The sequence below is a fragment of the Siphateles boraxobius genome, unplaced genomic scaffold, assembly GCF_051911475.1.
Source record: "Siphateles boraxobius isolate OS27281-9 unplaced genomic scaffold, OSU_SipBor_1 78, whole genome shotgun sequence".
In the NCBI taxonomy this organism is placed as follows: Eukaryota; Metazoa; Chordata; class Actinopteri; order Cypriniformes; family Leuciscidae; genus Siphateles; species Siphateles boraxobius.
Genome location: NW_027509206.1, coordinates 199,024 through 218,898, shown reverse-complemented (window position 1 = coordinate 218,898; position 19,875 = coordinate 199,024). Strand labels below are relative to the sequence as shown.

Sequence of the window (19,875 nt, the reverse complement as noted above, 5' to 3'; positions counted from 1 at the left end):
ATAGTGAGAGTGATGTTAATCTCTAGGTTTATGTTAATACGCTGAGAGCTTACATTACACACTCCGCCCCTTTCAGGCGTTCTGAGCAGCTTTTTGTTTCGTTTGGTGGGCGCACCAAGGGTCTCGCCGCCTCGAAACAAAGTCTATCCAGATGGATAATAGACACGATTGCAGCTGCCTATACAGCAAACGGTCTGCAATGCCCCCTGGGCGTCAGGGCTCATTCCACCAGAGGCGTGGCCTCTTCGTGGGCATGGTCCAGTGGAATTTCCATTCATGACATATGTGTGGCAGCGGGCTGGTCTTCCCCTTCCACCTTTGTCAGATTCTATAATCTGTATGTTCCCGCCCTACAGGCGAAACAACTGTCAGTTTACTGAGAGGTCAGTTCTGCCCAGATACTATCATGCGCAAACTACTCTTATATGACTAGCTCTTCTGGTTGAGCTGGACTGTATCAGGTTATGTGCTATATGCTTATACATTGACCGGCGTCGCCGCTCTGTATTCCCATGAGTGCTTATATACATGCGCTTATATATACATGCGCTTATTCCCGCTGATCTGAGATCCCCGAAATTCTGGGACTCTTAAGTTGATGCTGGCGCGCACAGCGTTGACAAAGGGTTCCCATAGCGTAAGCTATACTTATGCAATACGAGAGAACCTCTCGTAAAAGAACGTACTTGGTTACCTAACGTAACCTCGGTTCTCTCTAGAAGAGGGAACAAGTATTAGGTAACCTGCCGTGCCTGCGCCACAAGCGTTTTTCGCTTCAGTCGATGAAAACCAGAGAATCAGCCTACGAACCCTGCTTATGTACGCTAAGCCACGCCCATATTGGCGGGCTCTGACGCTGTGAAGGCACGAGCGCCTTCATTGGACGTGACGCCACGTCGGGTTCAGCTATAGGCTGCTGCAGTTCCCGCAGGTCAGCCTATGAGCACACTAGACAGCCTGCTCTAGGTCTGCTAGCTGCTGCACTGCGTTGACAATGGATACAAAAATTAAGGATAATTTTTGGCTTCAATATCTCGAAAAGATGAATCTTTCCCATAGCGTAAGCTATACTTACGCAATACTCGTTCCCTCTTCTAGAGAGAACCGAGGTTAAGTTCTAACCACTGTAAAGTGGTTAGAAAAAATGAAATCGGAATCAGCTAAAATCGGTATCGGCAGGCCAAACTCATGAAAAATCGGAAATCGGAATCGGCCTACAAAATTGTTATCGGTGCACCTCTATTTAGAACTTTTTACAAGGTTCAAAGAGAATAATAACATGCGAAATTCATTTTTAAAACAGTTTAAATTTCACCAAATTTTTTACACCATACAGTATATTGTAGAATTAAACCCTTAACCTAAATGTCAAAAAATGTACTCGAATCAATGAACAGCATTTATGAAGCTCCATTCTTACAGATCATTAACTAAAAAAAGTTGTTTAGTGTTTAATTACCCTTTAAGATAAAACACACATAAAATCTCTCAGCTTTAGCTGTAACATCAAATGCTGCAAGGACAGTGTAGAAAAAACTAATACTGGCTTAAATAAATATGGGGGCAAAAACGATTCGTGCCCTTTGAAAATCGATTTTGAATCGACCACATTTAAAAAAATTATTAATTGAAATAAATTTTTTTAGTATATATGTATATAATGTGTACACTGCTTTTCAAAAAGTTTTGGGATTGATAAAACTACAAAACAAACGGAAATATTGTGAAATTTTATTACAATTTAAAATAACTTTTTTTTATTTCTTGTGTTATCAAAGCTGAATTTTCAGCATTGTTACTCCAGTCTTCAGAGAAATCAATCTAATATGCTGATTTGATGCTCAAGTAACATTTATGATTATCAATGTTGAAAACAGTTTTTTTGTCAGGATTCTATGATTAATAGAAAGTTCAATGAACATCATTTATTTGAAGTAGAATCTTTTGTAACATTATAAATGTCTTTACTGTCACTTTTGATCAATTTAATGCATTATTGCAGAATGAAAGTATTAATTTCTTTAAAAAAAAATCTCACTGACCCCAATCTTTTGAATGGTAGTGTATAATGTTACAAAAGCTTTCTATTCCAGATGAATGCTGCTCGTATAAACTTTCTATTCATAAACATTGATAATAATAATGAATGTTTTTTTGATCATCACTGGCGTAATGATGCTGAAAATTCAGCTTTGATCACAGGAATAAATTACACTTTACTATATATTCACATAGAAAACAGTTATTTTAAATCATAATAATATCTCACAATATTACAGTTTTGTTCTTGCATTTTTGATTTAAATAAATGCAGCCTTGGTGAGTGTGAGGGACCAAGCAGTCAAGGGCAAAGGACATAGAATTTCCAATCAAAACGTATTTATTAAATACAAAAAATAAAGTTACAAAATCAAAATAATTGAAAAACTGAATGAAAATAAAGTCAGGTCTGGGCGCATAACGAAAAAGGGTCCCCTGAACAGAACCCAACTTAACAGAAATCAAATCAAACTAACCAGACCAACATGACCTCCCTATTGACACACATGGGGAACTTATATATACAGAGAACTAGTCCATTAAACACACACACACACACACACACACACACACACACACACACACACACACACACACACACACACACACACACACACACACACACACACACACACATCACTTAACACAATTACAATAAAATAATTAACTCCAAAATTATCAATAAAGAGGTCATAAAATAACTTACACCAGTAATTATAATAAACAAAATGTAAATAGAATAATAAACAAAACTATTATTTTGAACCCCCCCCCCTCCCCCCCCCCCCCCCCTGCTAATTGGCAACATGGATTAACCCAACAGCATAAAATGGCAGCCACTGACATCAGCCCGTCCTTTAATGGAATGGACCTCCACCGGAGCTCTACGTCCCAGGCAGCGCCAAACCTCCACTTTCCACATGCAGGTAACTTAAACTCAAAGAAATAAACATCAACACAATATACCACTGACAACTAGAAAGTGTGCACCCAACCTAGTCATGTATGATACAAGTGTAAATGATAAATAAAGTGAATGTAATGAACCAAATCCGTGTCTGTCGTTATTATGAAATGTATATAAGGTGATCGGTAACAAAATATTGAAGGATGTAATGTACTAAAAGGTAACCAAAATAACATATAAACAAACAAAAGAAAAAGGTATGTTTTTGCATGGGTAAGTTACCGCCTTGCTGTGTGGCCACGTTGTCGGCCATCACAGTGAGCTTATTTTAAAAATCTTACTGATCGCAAACTTTTGAGCGGCAGTGTGTGTATAACTTGTGACAGAATAATAAAAATGATGAAACATTTGCCTTCAAGCTAAAATCTGTTTGAATGAGTTGGGTGTGCCTCGTCTGTGTAGATAACACACGCCCTTTGACACCACATGAGCTGCTGCTCCCGGCGCGTGTGTGTGTGTGTGTTGAACATTTCAATTTTTTTTAGCCTTTTATTTTGAAACCGGAGTCAGACAAAGATTGAGAGACTCAAGAAGTGACAACGTGTAGAAGCAACAGACGTTTCTGAATAGTTAGTTGATGAATTTATGTATCTGATGTGGAGTTAACCATCTTCTAGTCATTGATTAGCTTATTCTGTCTTGATCATCTATAAATCCTGTTCCAGGGGCGAAGTTTATGTAAATTTTAGGGTTTGTGATGTCATTAACCCGTGAAGAAGCTCATTGCAGTTCCTACCAGCTGTTTGTTGTAGTCCTTAAAAAGTGATTTCTGTAAAAGAAAATACCCCTTTGCTTTGAACTTTGAGCATAAACAACATCTGCAAAGTTACGACACTCAAACAGCAACATTGCACACTAACTAAAGTTAGAAAAGTCAAATAACAATCAACCACCCCTTTAAATCACGTGTAGAGCTGCAATGTACAATGCAAATGTGTTGGCTATATATGTTTTGTGTGTGTGTTTGTAGGTTAGGCTGCCCAGGCTTCACACTGCCAGAACACAAACCCACGCCTGTTGAAAAAGGAGTGTCGAAATCTCTTTTCTTCCCCGACGAGGCCATCAACAGACACCCTAGATTCAGGTGAGGATATAAATAAACCATACCTTCCAATCTGAATACAATTGTAATCAGATCTGGGCAATTCATTCCTAATGACGACGTTACATGTCACTTTTTTATTCCGATTGTGGAATAAATGTAAAATGTAAACGCAGCAGTGTGCGAGATCATGTGACCCAGGCCACTAACAGTGGTTTCCTGTAGAAAAGAGACGGTGTGAGTTTATATTGCAGCTGAGTGTGTTTGAAGTGTCATCTGATGCAGAACAATGTGGAGTTGTTTGCGCAAGCTCGAGCTCTGAGGCATTTCAGGGGCATTATGGGAAATATCAGCTCAACAGACAATGATCTTCCACATACCAGTGGCTGAGAGCTTTAGAAAAGCTGTTAATCAAGTACTGGTGCTTGCTCATATTTACCCATCATCCTTCTCTCGCACTTTGTAAAACATCTTTCCCTCGTGGGTCAAAATGACGCGAAGCCCTACAATTATAGCCTACTTAATTGTTTTATTATTGTATTTTATTAAAAAAATTTCTATTTTTTAATCAATTTTTTGGGAGATTTTATTTATTTTATTTACCTTTTAAATTACTAGATTTGATCAATAAATAATAAATAAATAGTAATTTAAGCACATCCCTCACTTCCTTTGAACTTATAATCAAAATAACTCACAACAAATGAGCTGTTCCGCTGGGTCCTAAAGTCAGTTAATTTCAGTATGCATTCAGATACACGTAGACGTTATAAAATAATATTTTGGAAAAGTTTTAGCATTTTGAGTTTGAATTTTGAGCATTTTTAGGTTTTTCTGTGTGTCCTGAAGCATTCCTCGCATTCCATTCATTCCTAAGGGGGTCAAATTGACCCGCGAGAGAAGGATTTGTTACTTTTTTTAATTTCAACCACAAAACTCCTTGAAACAATTCATTTTTTTTGTGTATTCGAGGTTCAAGTGTGATAAAAGTCCTAGGGTCTTGGACTCCTCTGATGAACACTCAATTAAAAAAATTTTTTTTTTAAATAAATTTAAAAAACCCGAGGGAAGGATGAGGTTACAGTAAGTTAAAGATTTCAACCAGCCACTAACTCTAAGCACATAATTGATCCTGCTCTGTGTAACTATGTGTAATGAAACTCAGCGTGGGTGTAGGAAGAAGAAGACAGGGTCGGCGGAATTGGGACTCGCACTTTATTTAGCAACAAAAATAAAGTAAACAAAAAGGTGCGCTTGTGCGCCTTCACCGTAGTGAAACACTACAGCAATATCCAAAACACTCTTTCTATTTGAAACAACTCAGTCCATTTGCCAGTGTGCTCTGTTGCAGTCGCGTGCGAGTCCCAGGCCTCTCTCACTCCTCTCTCATTCCCGGCAGCTTATATGCGGTCTCCACGCCAATCACTGCAATCAGACACAGGTGTTCATCATCTGCACTTGACCCACTTACTATAGACTTCGCAAAACCACGCCCCCCTCGCCACATACCCCCACCGCCCGACTCAGGCCGGGGAGCCGTCCGGCCTGTAGCCTCCCCCCCCCCCCCTCCCTCCTGGAGAGGAAGTCAGCCACAGCCATCTGTGCACCCGGCCTGTGGACCACCTGGAATTTAAAAGGCTGTAAAGCTAGATACCAACGGGTGATCCGCGCGTTGGTATCCTTCATGCGGTGGAGCCACTGCAGGGTAGCGTGGTCCGAACAGAGGGTGAACTCCCGCCCCAGGAGGTAGTAGCGGAGGGTGAGAACAGCCCACCTGATGGCTAAACATTCTTTTTCGATGGTGCTGTACATCGTCTCTCTCTTAGAGAGCTTCCGACTGATGTACAGCACCGGCCGCTCTTCACCCTCCACCTCCTGGGACAGGACGCGCCCAGCCCCCTGTCCGATGCGTCCGTCTGTAGGATGAAAGGGAGAGAGAAGTCAGGAGCATGTAAAAGCGACCCGCCACACAGAGCAGCCTTTATCTGGGTGAAAGCCTGCTGACACTGCTCCGTCCACTGGACCGTATCTGGTGCTTCCTTTTTAGTTAGATCAGTCAGCGGGCTAGCGAGGTCCGAATAATTAGGTACAAACCTCCTGTAATATCCCGCTAGCCCCAGGAACTGTCTAACCTCCTTTTTGGTCTTAGGCCTCGGACAGGTCGCAACCGCTGCCGTCTTATCAATTTGGGGACGCACCTGTCCGTGACCCAAGTGGAAGCCCAGATACCTTACTTCCAGACGCCCAACCGCACACTTCTTTGGGTTGGCCGTGAGCCCAGCCCTTCTCAGCGTCTTCAGGACAGCCCGCAAATGCTGCATATGACGCTGCCAATCGTTACTATAGATGATAATATCATCCAAGTAGGCAGCGGCATATGCAGCATGCGGCCGGAGAATTTTGTCCATCAGACGCTGAAAAGTCGCCGGAGCCCCGAACAAGCCGAAAGGAAGGGTGACAAATTGGTGTAATCCAAACGGCGTTGTAAAAGCTGACTTTTCTTTGGACATGGGAGACAAGGGGATCTGCCAATAACCCTTTGTTAAGTCCAGTGTCGAATAAAAACGAGCAGTACCCAGCAGTACCCAGCCGATCAAGCAATTCGTCAACCCTCGGCATTGGATAAGCATCAAACTTAGACACAGCGTTCACCTTTCTATAGTCCACACAGAAGCGGACCGAGCCGTCGGTTTTAGGAACTAAAACTATCGGGCTCGCCCAGTCACTGCTGGACTCTTCTATTACCCCCATATCCAGCATAGCCTCTAATTCGTTCTGAACTACTTTTTTTTTGTGTTCAGGTAAACGATACGGGCGGCAGCGCACCACCACCCCCGGATCCGTCTCAATGTGGTGCTGAATGAGGTCCGTTCGACCAGGCAGGGGAGAGAACACATCAGCAAATTCAGCTTGTAAATTTTTAATGTCAGTGAGCTGGGAGGGTGAGAGGTGATCTCCGCCAAGAGCCAGCGCGAGAGATTGTGGTTTCTGTTCGCTTCTGGCCCGAGATCCTCCTCTCCGCTCACTACCGTCGCCAGCATCACTGACTCTGCCTCAACCCACTTTTTGAGGAGGTTGAGGTGATAAATTTGATGTGCCCCGCCCCTATCTGTTCGAACTACCTCATAGTTGAGATCGTTAACCCGCCGTGTGACCTCAAAGGGTCCTTGCCACTTTGCGAGTAATTTAGAGCTAGAAGTAGGGAGTAATACAAGCACCTTATCTCCCGGTGCAAATTGCCGTAGTCTAGCCCCCCTGTTGTACAGCTGACTCTGTCTGTCCTGGGCCCGTAACAAATTCTCCATTGATAGCAGCCCCAAAGTGTGGAGTTTTGTTCTCAGGTCCAAGACATACTGAATTTCGTTCTTACTAGCGGACGGTCCGTCCTCCCAAGTTTCTCTAAGAACGTCTAACACCCCGCGGGGCTGACGCCCATAGAGAAGCTCGAAGGGGGAAAACCCCGTGGAGGCTTGGGGAACCTCGCGTACAGCGAACAAGAGGGGTTCTAGCCACTTATCCCAATTTTTGGCGTCTTCGTGAACGAACTTTCGAATAATGGACTTCAAAGTGCGATTAAACCGTTCCACTAATCCGTCTGTCTGTGGGTGGTAGACGCTAGTGCGAATCGATTTAATGCCCAATAATTCATAGAGTTCGCGAATAGTTCGTGACATAAACGCCGTGCCCTGATCGGTGAGAATCTCCTTGGGGATTCCCACCCGGGAGATTAACGAAAAGAGCGCGCTCGCAACACTTTTGGCAGAAATGTTACGGAGCGGGACTGCTTCAGGATACCGCGTTGCGTAATCCACCAGGACTAACGCAAAGCGGTGCCCACGTGCTGACCGTTCCAATGGCCCGATGAGGTCCATACCAATTCGTTCGAAGGGGATCTGCATTAGCGGAAGGGGGCACAATGGTGCTTTTGGATTGGCCGGTGGATTCACCAACTGACATTCACGACAAGACGTGCACCACTTGCGCACATTCTCGTGAATGCCCGGCCAGAAGAACCGGGCCATGAGACGGTTTAGTGTCGCCGTTTGACCTAAATGCTGAAAAAGCATTTCCCGGCGGCTTTTAGGAACTAACAACTGCGTTGTATCCTCTTTTGACTGGGTGTCTTGGGTCACCCGATACAACTTATCTTTTAAAATAGCAAAATAGGGATAAGAGAGCGGTTGGTCTGGGTGGAGTACCTGGCCGTCGATAGAACGGACCTGATTAAACGCATGTTTTAACGTCTCGTCCTGGGACTGCTCCAGGGGAAAATCATTGCGCCTTGTGAGGATAGTTCTCTCCAGAGTACTCCGTTCCTCTGCAGCAGATGCCAGAGGTCCCGGCTCAGCATCTCCCACCTGAACAACTGCTGTCTCTCCCTTGCTTTTCTTTTCCCAAGAGGCATCCGCACATAAAGACCTCAATAATTTACTGAAAGCAGGCCAATTCGTTCCCAGAATTAGCGGATGCCGGAGGTGCGGGTTAACTGCTACCTCTATGCTATGCTTTTGTCCCCTAAATTGAATTACCACAGGCATTATAGGATAACTTACCACCACCCCGTGCACACACCGCACCTTAACCATGCGGCTGTTATCCAATGCCCCAGGTTGAATCAGGCTTTGATGAATGGAGGTTTGGTTGCAGCCTGAATCCACCAAAGCCTGATAAGTACCCCCCTTGATACTCACTGGTATCTGGTACTGGCCAGCTTGATCGGGGGCAGCCTGTGGCGTGTCAGGAACCCGGATCAGCGTCCCCACCTCCATCACCGGACACTGGTCGATAAAGTGTCCCGGGTCCCCGCAGCGCCAACAGGCCGGCCCAGGCCTCCCCGCCGCCCCAGTGGCGGGAAGCGGGTCAAGGGATTGGCGTGGAGAGCGCAGGGCTGCCGGAATTGGGGCGGAGTGGTCCACGGACGCAGCCCCCCTGGGTGGGGCCCTGAATGCGGGGACAGGCTCCGCCGGAGCCCCCGTTTTCCACCTCGGCGCCGGCCGGGGCATCAGCCCCCCACGAGACCTGGGAAGGGGGACAGGTTTGGGGAGAGAAGGGGACGAGAGAGAGAAAGAGGGAGAGAGAGAGACAGATGGAAGGGGCTCGCCGACCCCTGGGCACGCCACCATGTGATCCTCCACCAGGTGGATGGCCTGGTCCAGCGACGTCGGGCGGTGGCACTGGACCCACTGGGCGGTCTTCTTGGGCAGTTTGGAGATGAATTGTTCCAGTACCACCTTGTTGATAACGTCCTCGACGTCGCCTCCGTCGGCCATTAGCCATCTGCGGCAGGAGTCCCGGAGCTGTTGCGCCATGACGAAGGGTCGGCCGGACTCTTCCAGGGTCAGGGATCTGAACCGCTGGCGATGTTGTTCAGGGGTCCGGCTAACCTGCTGAAGAATGGCGCGCCTCAGGTCTTCATAGACCAGGAGATTCTGGACTGGCAGTTGGTGGGCGGCTATCTGCGACTCTCCCGATAGCAGTGGGATGAGTCGCATGGGCCGGTCCGCTCGGGGCCATCCCCGGGCCTCGGCCGACCTCTCAAAAAGGTCCAGGAATGCCTCCGGATCATCCTGGGGTCCCATCTTATTGAGAGGCAGGGGCGGGGCCGAGGCCGTAGCTGGATCGGGGACGGCCCGAATCTCCCAGTCGAGCCAGCTCCGGAACAGCTCGCGGTCTTCTTGCTGGCCTTGGAGAAGCATTTGGAAACGCTGGTCTTGCTCCTCCTTTACGGCCAGCAGGGCGTGGTGTTGTTCCCTGTGAAGACCCGCGAGCGTTTGAATGAGGTCCGCAAATGGCGTTCCTGGCGGGGTCTGCATGGCGGCGGCAGTCTTCTTCTTCCCGGGTTTCGGCACCAGTGTAATGAAACTCAGCGTGGGTGTAGGAAGAAGACAGGGTCGGCGGAATTGGGACTCGCACTTTATTTAGCAACAAAAATAAAGTAAACAAAAAGGTGCGCTTGTGCGCCTTCACCGTAGTGAAACACTACAGCAATATCCAAAACACTCTTTCTATTTGAAACACCTCAGTCCATTTGCCAGTGTGCTCTGTTGCAGTCGCGTGCGAGTCCCAGGCCTCTCTCACTCCTCTCTCATTCCCGGCAGCTTATATGCGGTCTCCACGCCAATCACTGCAATCAGACACAGGTGTTCATCATCTGCACTTGACCCACTTACTCACCGCACAGCTCGCTGACTCGTCTCTCGCTACAGACTTCGCAAAACCACGCCCCCCTCGCCACACTATGTAATGTGTCTGAATATTGGATGCATCTGAATGAGGGATGGATGCTTTAACTAATGCATCAATGTGTGTTACAGCACTATGACCAGAAACATACGCCACCGGAGGGGCGAGAAGGTGGCGATTAACGTACCAAGTAAGTTTTTTGATTCGTTTTTTTGTAAATTATAGAAATTACAGTTGTTTCTGTAAGTCAATCTTGCTCTGGAAATAAAATAAATAATATATGTCTGGTTTCATTTGATCTCCTCCTTATGCCGTGCAGACTGTATATTATGTATATGTAAGACAGGAAGGGCACAGAGAAATATGACATTTATTATGGGTTTATGTAAAGATTGTTTGAAGTTCACTTAGATTTAAAGTTATATATTTTTTAAGCCTAATAAATGTTAAAAAATGTATTGCTTTCAATCACACTGTAATGTTGAATGGCTATAATTCATGTTTAAAATTGGGGGGGAAATTTGAATTTCTCTTACCCTATTAAAAATATTGCTTAAGTTAAAAGACGTGTGTGTGTGTGTGTGTGTGTGTGTGTGTGTGTGTGTGTGTGTGTGTGTGTGTGTGTGTGTGTGTGTGTGTGTGTGTGTGTGTGTGTGTGTGTGTGTGTGTGTGTGTGTGTGTGTGTGTGTGTGTGTGTGTGTGTGTGCGCGCGTGTGTGTGTGCGCGTGTGTGTGTGTGTGTTTTATATCACTAGTGCAGTGTCCATTCCCAGACTTGGGATTTCTGAGACATAGAGATTTCGAAGCTTCAAATATTCAATGTTCATTACTACAGAAGATTTGAATATTCGATGTCCATTACTACAGAAGCTTTGAATATTCAATGTTCATTACTTCCGAAGCTTCGAATATTCAATGTTCATTACTACAGAAGCTTTGAATATTTAATGTTCATTACTTCCGAAGCTTCGAATATTCAATGTTTATTACTACCGAAGCTTCGAATATTCAATGTTCATTACTTCCGAAGCTTCGAATATTCAATGTTAATTACTACCGAAGCTTCAAATATTCAATGTTCATTACTACCGATGCTTCGAATAGTAAGAAGCTTCGAATATTCGATGTTCATTACTACCGAAGCTTCGAACATTCGATGTGCATTACTTCCGAAGCTTCTAATATTCAATGTTCACTACTACCGAAGCTTCGATATGCATTACTTCCGAAGCTTCTAATATTCAATGTTCATTAATATTCAAGGCATGCGTCTTATCCACTGCACCATCACCACCCCATGAGATGTTCATTACTACCGAAGCTTTGAATATTCAATGTTCATTACTACCGAAGCTTTGAATATTCAATGTACTACCGAAGCTTCGAAGCTCAAAAAATGGTATTCCGACCAGCCCTAGTTCATTTATGTAAGTGAGGATAGCAAGGTGTCTGAATAAATGTGAGTTTTACTGTGTATTGCTGCATGGTTTCTGTCGCATTTCCAATGGCTCATCTTTTGACTTGCGTATACTTCTCAGTTTTTAAAGATAAAAACACCCCATCTCCGTTTGTGGAGACATTTCCAGAAGACGATGGAGAAGCGGCCCGGCCCGATCACATCTACATGGACGCCACGGGCTTTGGCGCGGGGAATTGCTGCCTGCAGGTGACATCACCATTACTCTCATCCACTTGCATTGAGAATACTCGGGTCATGTGATTGACATCGGATGAATGTAACAGGTGACCTTCCAGGCTTGCAGCATCAGAGAGGCGCGCTACCTTTATGACCAACTGGCCGTTTTCTGTCCAATAGTGGTAAGAGGATGACAGAGCGTCCATGTTATATTTCAACAGAGTGCCAAAGGCAAAAATAAAACTGTCTGAGTAGATAAAGCACAACAAGAACCCAAGTCAGGTTATACTTTATTTTAAGGTGTCATTGTTACAGTGTAATTATATATTCAACTACTGAGTAATATAAAGCATTTACATGTACTTGCTACAGGGTTTAGATTATGTTGAGGCTAATTGCATGTAATTATGCATAATTTACTGTTATTACTATGGTAAGTACATTATGTAACAAGGACACTGAAATAAAGTGTTACACCAAGGCATGTTGAAAATGAAACTGGCAGACTGTCTCTGATGGAAATGATGTGAATGAATCATATTGAACAAATCATATGAAACGCATACAAAGCAGCAAGCGGAGAAGGCCACACTTTATATTAGGTGTCTAACTACTGAGTACTTACATTAAAAAAAGTTAGGTACTTGTGCACGTTTGTTGGTATGGATGGGTTAAAGGGTCAACAGTGTAATTATAGACACAATTACAGAAATTAATTATAGCTGTATTTAGATTCAGATTTTTTTTTAAATATAAGTACAGTGTAAAAACATGTATGTACACAAAAAGTGCATTGTATCAAGTGATTAATTTAAATAAGGGCTGCCAAGTGATTAATATTTTTAATCTAATTAATCACACATTGATTTTGACTGAGAAACTGCATCTAAAGTGGCATTTAGGTATATTATTTACAGTGTTTAATGCAGCTCCGAGGTGGCATGAATGAAAAATGATACTCTAAATATGAAACTAAAACCGCCAGCTGGTGATGGCAAGCCACCGTCATTATGAGTGAGTCACTGAATCATTCATTCACCCGACTCAATAAAGCGGTTGATTCGTTCAGGAACGAAGCAGGTGACTGTCTTTATGAGTGAGTCACTGAATCATTCATTCACCCCACTCCTTTAAACGGTTGATTCGTTCAGGAACGAAGCAGGTGACTGTCTTTATGAGTGAGTCACTGAATCATTCATTCACCCGACTCATTCAAACGGTTGATTCGTTCAGGAACGAAGCAGGTGACCGTCTTTATGAGTCACTTAATCATTCATTCACCCGACTCATTCAAATGGTTGATTCGTTTAGGAACGAAGCATGTGATCGTCTTTATGAGTGAGTCACTGAATCATTCATTCACCTGACTCATTCAAACGGTTGATTTGTTTAGGAACGAAGCATGTGATCGTCTTTATGAGTGAGTCACTGAATAATTCATTCACCCAACTCATTCAAACGGTTGATTCGTTCAGGAATGAAGCATGTGACCGTCTTTATGAGTGAGTCACTGAATCATTCATTCACCCGACTCATTCAAACGGTTGATTCGTTTAGGAAAGAAGCATGTGACCGTCTTTAGGAGTGAGTCACTGAATCATTTATTCACCCGACTCATTCAAACGGTTGATTCGTTCAGGAACGAAGCAGATGACTGTCTTTATGAGTGAGTAACTGAATCATTTATTCACCCGACTCATTCAAACGGTTGATTCGTTCAGGAATGAAGCATGTGACCGTCTTTATGAGTGAGTCACTGAATCATTCATTCACCCGACTCATTCAAACGGTTGATTCGTTTATGAACAAAGCATGTGACCGTCTTTAGGAGTGAGTCACTGAATCATTCATTCACCCGACTCATTCAAACGGTTGATTCGTTCAGGAACGAAGGAGGTGACTGTCTTTATGAGTGAGTCACTAAATCATACATTGACCCGACTCATTCAAACGGTTGATTCGTTTAGGAACAAAGCATGTGATTGTCTTTAAGTGAACCACTGAATCATTCATTCACCCGACTCATTCAAACTGTTGATTCGTTCAGGAACGAAGCAGGTGACTGTCTTTATGAGTGAGTCACTGAATCATTCATTCACCCGACTCATTCAAACGGTTGATTCGTTCAGGAACAAAACAGGTGATCGTCTTTATGAGTGACTCACTGAATCAATAATTGACCCAACTCATTCAAACGGTTGATTCCTTTAGGAACGTCTTTAGGAGTGAGTCACTGAATCATTCATTCACCCGACTCATTCAAACGGTTGATTCGTTTAGGAACGAAGCATGTGACCGTCTTTATGAGTGAGTCACTGTATCATTCATTCACCCGACTCATTCAAACGGTTGATTCGTTCAGGAACGAAGCAGGTGACTGTCTTTATGAGTGAGTCACTGAATCATTCATTCACCCGACTCATTCAGACGGTTGATTCGTTCAGGAACGAAGCAGGTGACTGTAGGCTTGTTCGACTTTGCGCAGCTCTGCGCAGACCGATCGGTGGCTGACTTGAAGCAGTGCATGCCGGTTAGAAATTTTGTCCGACTTGATGCAGCGCCGACGCCACATGACGTGACATATGCTATTAAAGTAGCGCGAGAGCGATTCGAGAGCAGCCGCAGGACTCAGCTAGCGCAGTTTCTCAAGAGCAGCTGCATGAGCTCTGATGACGACACAACTGTTCCACGATTGGCTGGATTCACCGCATGACAACGATCATGTGTGTTTCGTGTTTATTCTCACACCTTTAGTTCCACGAAAGCTCACATGTCATTTTTATAACTATTTCCATGTAGTCACAATGTTATATTGTGTCATGTTTATCAAAATGAAACTGATTAAAAAAGGTTGATTCCACTTCATTGATATTACTTTATTCTTGTTCAAACAGACGCTGTATAAAGCAATACATAAAGTATTGAATGGAAATGTCTCTGAAACATCTGTGTATTTTGCAAATATTGCATTTATTTCACTTCAGCTTTGGTAAAGTATGCAAACACCACGTGAGCGGTCACACTACGAAAACCAGAAAATGTCCGACTTCACGTCTCTGTTTGCAGCTCTTCCCCGCCTGCACGCGGCAACTCTCCCCGATCGGTTACATCCAGCCGCAGCCGATGTCCAACACACCTGCTGACTGTCTTTATGAGTGAGTCACTGAATCATTCATTCACCCGACTCATTCAAACGGTTGATTCGTTTAGGAACGAAGCATGTGACCGTCTTTATGAGTGAGCCACTGAATCATTCATTCACCAGACTCATTCAAACGGTTGATTCGTTCAGGAACGAAGCATGTGACCGTCTTTATGAGTGAGTCACTGAATCATTCATTCACCCGACTCATTCAAACGGTTGATTCGTTTAGGAACGAAGCATGTGACCGTCGTTATGAGTGAGCCACTGAATCATTCATTCACCAGACTCATTCAAACGGTTGATTCGTTCAGGAACGAAGCATGTGACCGTCTTTATGAGTGAGTCACTGAATCATTCATTCACCCGACTCATTCAAACGGTTGATTCGTTTAGGAACGAAGCATGTGACCGTCTTTAGGAGTGAGTAACTGAATCATTCATTCACCCGACTCATTCAAACGGTTGATTCGTTCAAAAACGAAAGAGGTGACCGTCTTTATGAGTGAGTCACTGAATCATTCATTGACCTGACTCATTCAAACGGTTGATTCGTTTAGGAACGAAGCATGTGATCGTCTTTATGAGTGAGTCACTGAATAATTCATTCACCCAACTCATTCAAACGGTTGATTCGTTCAGGAACGAAGCAGGTGACCGTCTTTAGGAGTGAGTCACTGAATCATTCATTCACCCGACTCATTCAAATGGTTGATTCGTTCAGGAACGAAGGAGGTGAATGTCTTTATGAGTGAGTCACTGAATCATTTATTCAACCGACTCATTCAAACGGTTGATTCGTTCAGGAACGAAGCAGGTGACTGTCTTTATGAGTGAATCACTGAATCATTCATTCACCCGACTCATTTAAACCGTTGATTGGTTCAGGAACGAAGCAGGTGACAGTCTTTGAGTGAGTGTAATATAAATATAAGACAAAACCCATACATGTGCATTTTTATTGCTCTCATAATTGTGAATTTCAGTGCATTTCAACTGCATTCTAATAGAATTCATCACTCTGCATCATGATCATAAACTAAACTTTATGCAATGTAAGATGACGGTGGGATGGGGTGGATGCGTTAAAATGTTATTTTATATAAATATTATTTATCTATAATTTATTTAGATTAGTACACAGTAGTTGAAGACACTTAATATAAAGTGGGACAGCATAAAGTAAAAATTTGCATCACAGAAAAAATATGATTCACCACTGTATTCAAATTCCTGTTTATACTGTTGTTAAATAAAATGTATAAATATGGGGAGATGGACTTGCAAACTTTCATGCATGATGTTACTGCATGTAGGACTGCTTTTAAAAAATCAAAATAACATCCAAATTGTATTGAAATGAATAGAATTTAATTGTTTTAAAAAAGGATCTTCTAACTTTGACCCTAGTTGAAAATTTACCATCTTTACCATTATACATGAAGTAATATATAACCACCGTCATCATGTGTGTTGTGTGCTTAGCAGTTTTATAACCTTTGGAGCCTGTTATTAATGTTTCCAGAAAGGCTCAGTGTTGGGGTTTGTGTGTGTGTGTGTGTGTCTGTGTGTGTGTCTGTGTCTGTGTCTGTGTCTGTGTCTGTGTGTGTGTGTGTGTGTGTGTGTGTGTGTGTGTGTGTGTGTGTGTGTGTGTGTGTGTGTGTGTGTGTGTGTGTGTGTGTGTGTGTGTGTGTGTGTGTGCAGATGGCGCTCAGTGCCGCCTCTCCGCTGTACCGCGGGCTGGTTTCAGACATCGACTGCCGCTGGGGTGTGATCTCTGCGTCTGTGGACGACCGGACCCCGGAGGAGAGGGGCCTGGAGGTGAGGACACCACACACACACACACACACACGCAGCAGCTCTTATTCTCATTTTTTGATATTCATATTTGTACTTATAAAGTTCTCACTTTGTAAATTCTCAAAAGGGACAATTTGGATGAGATTAGTTTTCTTTTAAATGATTATCGGAGTCATTTTATGTATGATTCACACAGGTCTGGGATCTGGATCCATATTATCCATCCATGTTTTTAAAATTTGTTAAATTAATGTTAACACAGCCCTCATTATATGTCGGATTCATCTAACCTAAAGGCTACTTGATATTCTCTTTAGAATAAGTGATTCGTTTTGCTATTATTGGACTCCTGTCTATTCATTGTCAACTATCTTCTATAAATATGTTTGTATTGGCTAACGTTTATTCAGCTATTGCGTGTCCTGTTTAAAATGTGCAATGTTCAAATGCAAAGACAGCACGTCACAAATAAAAGCGCTTTTTTTCTGTGAGATTTAGTATCATATTTGGATATTGGAATAATATATTAAGTGGCCTATCTTAAATGTAAATTTTTAATTTACTGTTTTCTAGGGGTTTCTTAATTTTAGACTATTGACCAGATGAATAAATGGGATTAATGAATAAATAATGAATAAATCATGAATAAATAATGGGTTTACCCCCCAGTACTCAAAAAATAATTTCAAGGTTGGCTGGTCTGCTATCATGAGTCACATCTACATTCAGAAGGATGAACTTAAGCGCACAAAAAATGTGACGTGAACATAATATGGCCTCTTTAAATTGAATTCTCTATCTGTTTCTCTGCAGCCGCTGAAAAACAACAAATTCAAGATCAATAAATCCAGGTATGATTCGATTGACAGCTACCTCTCCTGCTGCGGGGAGAAATACAATGACATTGAGCTGACCATCGATGAGGAGATCAACAAACAGCTCCTCGATGCAGGTGAACACACACACTGACACAGTCCCCTGTCTTATGTACATTCTGCAATAGAAAATAAAAACACACACACCGACACCCCGTCTACATCGACCTCAGTGAGAAGACGTTATATATTATAATAGGGGCTTTCGCACCGGAGGAACCTTTTCATAGTTCCTAGAAATATTGTCAGAAGTTCCTGGATATCGGCGTGTTCGCACCGCAGGAACTAGGAACGATTTTAGTTGTGGGAACTCCTTATGGGGGAAATAAATTAGCTCATGTACTTCAGAGTCGGTCTAAAGTAACCGGCGCTATAGGATCTACAGTGACGTTAGTGTTCGCTGATTGGCCGAACGCACGCGAAACACCAGCACCCGCCATTTTTATAAAGCCATGTAAACACAGATTATAGCCTATATATTTACTCCAGAAACTCTACGAACATGTAAAACACTGATAGATGAAGGTCTTCACCTTTACACTGAGGAGAAAACCCAACGCAACTTTGAGAAGAGAAACATGATTATGTAATTCAACACTGGACATAAACCACACGACATACGCTAATAATTTTTCATCACGGTCTACTTTCTATGTATAACAGCTCTATCTAATAACGTATTAGACAGGAGTGTTAGACAGATCGTAAACTAATGAACAGGAGAATGTGAGTGCTGTGTGTTCAGTCGTTCTCAGTGCCGTCAAAATAAAAGTCACAACAACAAGCGCGTCTCACGTCACTACAGAGTTCCTACTAGCGCTGCGAACGCAAGCAGGAAAACGTTCATAAGGGACCGTTAGTTCTCTGGGAAACTCCCTGGAGACTCGATCCTATAATTACCGGAGCAAAGGCCTCTAATGTGTTCGTTTGCAGCACTCGATGTAGACGGTGTGAAACCACTGGGGTGTGTGCTCTCGTCAGCTCTGATCAGTGTTTGAGCGCTGTGTTTTGCACTGTTGCAGGCATTGACAAACTGCTGGCACAGCACATCGCACACCTCTTCATCCGGGACCCGCTCTCGCTCTTCCAGGAGAAGATCCACTTGGACGACGAGAACGAATCGGACCACTTCGAGGTATTTAAAGGAGGAGTTCACTTCAGAATTAAACTCTCCGCCACGTCATCCGAGGTGTTCATGTCTTTCTTTCTTCTGTCAAAAATACATTTTTAAAGGGAAAAATTCCACGATGTTCTTTTCTACAGAAGAAATTTATTTTATACAGAAGAAAGAAAGACATGAACATCTTGGATGACGTGGAGGAGAGTAAATCATCAGGAAATTATAACTCTGAATTGAACTAATCCTTTAAAATTAACATGTGATTTTTACTGTTCTAGCAACATTACCAAACAAGAAATGTTAATATTAGACCAGTTGTTGGAGAGGAAAGTTCACTGCTAGGCTCTAGTTCTACTTGTTAGCAGTACACTCCTGGGTGTCGGTCAGGACACAAAGAATGAGGAGACTGGTGCTTCTTTCCAAAGTGTATTGAATATTAGTCTAAAATAACAAAAGACAGATTATATTAGTAGAAGTATAAAGGTGTACATTAACAGATGAATCAGCCCCATCTTTATACAGAATACTAACACATTCAGTATCACCTCTAAATAACAGTTAAAGCTCAAAATATGGATAGGATGGGCAATGGAAGACAATATAAACTATTGATTTGGTCACCAAAATGACTTGGGCACTAATATATATTATTACTGAATCCAGATGCATTTAAACAAATACCGGTAATCTAGATTCCCAAATTGGCATAATCAAAGGGAAATAATACTGGATAATCCTTCCGCAGAATAATTAGTTAACATATTACAGACATATACAACGTAAACTGTCACATTTGACTATATTTAGCAGAAAGCACGTTACACATCTGGTTTACCTGTCAAACGATCGCACATGAATCGGTACATGTCCGGGCATGCACGTTGAAATGCACAAGGTTCAATAATACACTTAAAACACGGTGAAAACATCGAGAAATCAGAGAAAACTTACTTTATGGTCATGTACTAATACTTTTTACACCAAATGCCAAACGAACATCCGAATAACAGGCAGGAAGAAACTTCTAGGTGCGGAGCTACCGTTCTTTCCGTAATCTATATTGACGCAGCA

At 42.9% G+C, this 19,875-nt stretch overlaps 1 protein-coding gene across 1 annotated transcript in view; it reads left to right on the top strand.

Annotated features, from left to right (window-relative positions):
* LOC143728576 (glutamate--cysteine ligase catalytic subunit-like) overlaps positions 1 to 19,875 on the top strand; it is a 66,326-nt gene that overhangs the window by 20,592 nt on the left and 25,859 nt on the right. The window contains exons 3-9 of the mRNA XM_077219364.1: positions 3,978 to 4,091; positions 10,364 to 10,422; positions 11,770 to 11,897; positions 11,975 to 12,049; positions 16,714 to 16,830; positions 17,623 to 17,761; positions 18,707 to 18,819. Coding sequence (XP_077075479.1) covers positions 3,978 to 4,091; positions 10,364 to 10,422; positions 11,770 to 11,897; positions 11,975 to 12,049; positions 16,714 to 16,830; positions 17,623 to 17,761; positions 18,707 to 18,819 — 745 coding nt within the window. The remainder of the gene's footprint in view (positions 1 to 3,977; positions 4,092 to 10,363; positions 10,423 to 11,769; positions 11,898 to 11,974; positions 12,050 to 16,713; positions 16,831 to 17,622; positions 17,762 to 18,706; positions 18,820 to 19,875) is intronic.